Genomic DNA, 3,369 nt, shown 5'->3' on the forward strand with positions numbered 1-3,369 from the left:
CAAAAATACAAAAACCCACTGGGGTCTATCTCAGTGGCAGAGCGTGTGCTTGGTGCATGCAAAGCCATGGGATCCATGCCTAGCACCATAAAAAAAAAAAAAAAAAAAAAAAAAAAAAAAAAAGAAAGAAAGAAAAACAAACTAAACAAAACTAAAAATAAAACCAAACCCCACAAAAACATGTGTTTAGGCTAAGAAAAGATTTTTGCCTCTGTCTCCTGGGCTGCCGTGAGCTTTTTCTCTTAAAGACTTCTTCTCCAACTCATAGTCCTCAATTGCCTTCAAAAACCAGAAGAAGAATAAGGAAAAAAAAATAGGGTATTAGAAATTGACATAACCAGGGAAGAGGGCAGGGGTCAGGGACTGGAGCATTTTCCTTATTGGCACCCGCAAGCCTGGAGCAAAGTATGTAGCTAAGCACCTCTCCTGTCCTCTCCTCTCCCCGCTGGTGGTAAGGGCTTCGGCCACCCGTGTCACTGACATGGTCCCATTGTGTGTTGTCAACACGTCTCTCACACCCTTGCACTAAGCTGTCTTCCTGGCTCCACTTCGGGGGGGCGGGGACAGGATGCAGAGCAGGGTTCTCGCTGCAGCCCACAGGTACACACATGCAGTCAGTCTTTCTAAGAAGGTGATAATAATGCCTGCCTTCCAAGGTCCCTGGGAGGACCCGAGACGAAGCATATTGCTTGTCAGCTAAGGGGCTAGCGCCAAGCTTGGGTAGAGTTATCTATGCAGGTGGTGGTTGTACCTCCCAGCAGGAGGGATTCTCGGTTGGCAGAAGTGACCTCACACTCAAGCCTGGGACACAAGGGCCTATGCAGACTTTTGTCCTGTGCACTCCACTGTCCCTGCTGTGCTCTTAAGCCCCAGCTGTGTCCCCATGTCACAACTCATCTCATCCTTGGGAACACCCTAAGGTAGCTGGGTTATTGTCAAGCCTTTTACCAGATGTTGAGGATCTGGATCATTCCTCAGAACTCAAGAGAACTCTCTAGACTGACAGTCTGACTGGAAGGCTCACACACTGAGTGTTCCCCTCCTCACATGAAAACGCACTTGCACAGAATCATTCCAGAGTGTGTCCATGTGCTCTACTGAGATTCACAACTTAACTCCAATCCCAGCTCAGAGGTGGGCTGGGGACCGATGCTAGTGGTCCCTGCCACCTTAGTAAAAATGGCTTCGCTTGTAGGAAAAGAGTAAGGACACAAAGAAATCCTGTCTTAAAGCACACAGAGAAAGAAAGTAAGAGAGAGGGAGGGAAGGAGAGAGGGGGAGAGGGTGATGGGGGGATGTAGGGAGGGAGGGAGAAAGGAAAGAGGAAAGAAAGAAAAAGAAGACAAGACTACAGAGCCAGCAAGATGGCTCAGCAAATAAAGGTGACTGCCACCAAACCTAATGATCTTAGTTCGATTCCTGGGACCCACATGGTAGAAGGAGAGAACGGAATCTCACAAGTTGTTCTTTGACTTCCATATACATGCCATGGAATGCACATGTGCTCTTCTCCTCTCTCTCTCTCTCTCTCTCTCTCTCTCTCTCTCTCTCTCTCACACACACACACACACACACACACACTTACAATTAATTTATTTTTAAAAAGCAATTTGACTCTATTTATTCCACTGAAACTTTTACTTCTGGGGTTCTACTCATACTACATATGAAGCCAGCTGTGTGGTGACTGAATTTTTGTCAGCTTGACACAACTAGGGTCATATGGGAAGAGGGAACCTAGGAACTGCCCCCATCAGACTGGCCCTCCAGAGTGTCTATGAGGCATTTTCTTGAGCAATGACTGATGTGTGTAGTGTCCGTATAGTGTCACGTCTAGGCAGGCGTGCTAGGTTGTACAAGAAAGCAAACTGAGGGGTGGAGCGGTGGCTCAGTGCTTTAGGGAATTTGCTGCTCTTTCTGAGGACCCAAATTCAATTCCCAGAACCTACATGGTGGCTCACATACATGACTCCATTCCAGGGCCTCCAATGCCCTTTCCAGGCTCTGAGGGTACCAGGCACATATACATACTTGCAAACAAACAACCATACATATAAAATAAAGTAAATCTAAAAGGAAGGAAGGAAGCCAGGCAGCCAGGCAGCTGAGTAGGCTATACAGAAGAGGCCAGTAAGCAGCTCCAGGCTTAGCCTCTAGGTTCCTGCTGTGAATTCGTGCCTCAGTTTCCCTCAGTGAGACTTTAAGCTGAGAGAGGAAATAAATCCTTTTCCCCCAAGTTCCTTTTGGCCAGTGTTTTATCACAGCAACAAGAAGCAAACTAGACCAAGCCCAAAGGCACATTCACAGAAACACTAAAATGTTCACTATTTCAAAATGCCAGAGAGGGGCTGGAGGCTCAGAGGCCTTCTGGAGGACTGAGTTTGGATACCAGCACCTGAATCAGGCAGCTCACAACTGCCTGTAACTCCAGCTCCAGAGAGTTCTAAGTCCTCTTCTGGCCTCCTTGGGCATTCATACATACATAGCATACACTCACACAGACACACACATAAATAAAAATATTTTAAAACACCACTGAAGCCGGGTGATGGTGGTGCACACCTTTAGTGCCAGCACTCAGGAAGCAGAGTTGGGCAGATCGGGGAGTTTGAGTCCAGCCTGATCTACAGAGTAAGTTCCAGGACAGCCAGGGCTACACAGAGAAACCCTGTCTCAAATCAACAACATCAAAACAATGAATATATCAGAGATAATTTATCGTTAGGAAATAAATTGATTATGCTACCTCCAACTTTTGGAATATTATGTGACCACTAAAATAATGGGCAGGCCAATAGTACTGACTAAAAAAGTCCCCAAGAGAAGTATTTATTTGAAAAATAGAATAAATTAGCAAAACAAAAGCAGGACGTCAGACAGCATTTACCACATTCACAGGTTAAGCATGCCCAATTCTTCTCCATTATCATCTCAGTGGGATCCTAGCATATGGGTGGCATTCACAGTGGGCAGAGTGTTCCACCTCAATTGCATAATAAAAACAACTCCCCACAGGCATCAACTGAGGCCAGTCTTCCAGGCGATTCTCTGTGCTATCAAGTTGACATTAACCCTGAGTACCCCACTCTCTTCAAAGAAGATGTAGAAAACTAGGTGAAGGTGGTGGTGCACACACACACACACACACACACACACACACACACACCTTTAATCCCAGCACTCAGAAGACAAAGGCAGGCAGATTCTCTGTGTTCCAGGCCAGACTAGTGTAGAAAGTTCTAGACAGCCAGGGTTACACCAAGAAACCCTGCCCGAGGGCAGTGGTGGCGCACACTTTTAGTCCCAGCACTTGGGAGGCAGAGGCAGGCGGATTTCTGAGTTCGAGGCCAACCTGGTCTACAGAATGAG

The 3,369-nt window shown here is 46.7% G+C and overlaps 1 protein-coding gene across 2 annotated transcripts in view; it reads right to left on the reverse strand.

Annotated features, from left to right (window-relative positions):
* Nucleotides 1-3,369, reverse strand: part of Fam227a (family with sequence similarity 227 member A) — a 48,588-nt gene that overhangs the window by 31,443 nt on the left and 13,776 nt on the right. The window contains exon 4 of one of the 2 annotated variants that reach the window (XM_031349473.1): nucleotides 210-279. The exons of the other annotated variant lie outside the window; for it this stretch is intronic. Within the exon in view, the coding sequence (XP_031205333.1) occupies nucleotides 210-279 (70 nt within the window). The remainder of the gene's footprint in view (nucleotides 1-209; nucleotides 280-3,369) is intronic. 2 annotated transcript variants of the gene reach the window in all.

The sequence above is a fragment of the Mastomys coucha genome, unplaced genomic scaffold, assembly GCF_008632895.1.
Source record: "Mastomys coucha isolate ucsf_1 unplaced genomic scaffold, UCSF_Mcou_1 pScaffold11, whole genome shotgun sequence".
Lineage (NCBI taxonomy): Eukaryota > Metazoa > Chordata > Mammalia > Rodentia > Muridae > Mastomys > Mastomys coucha.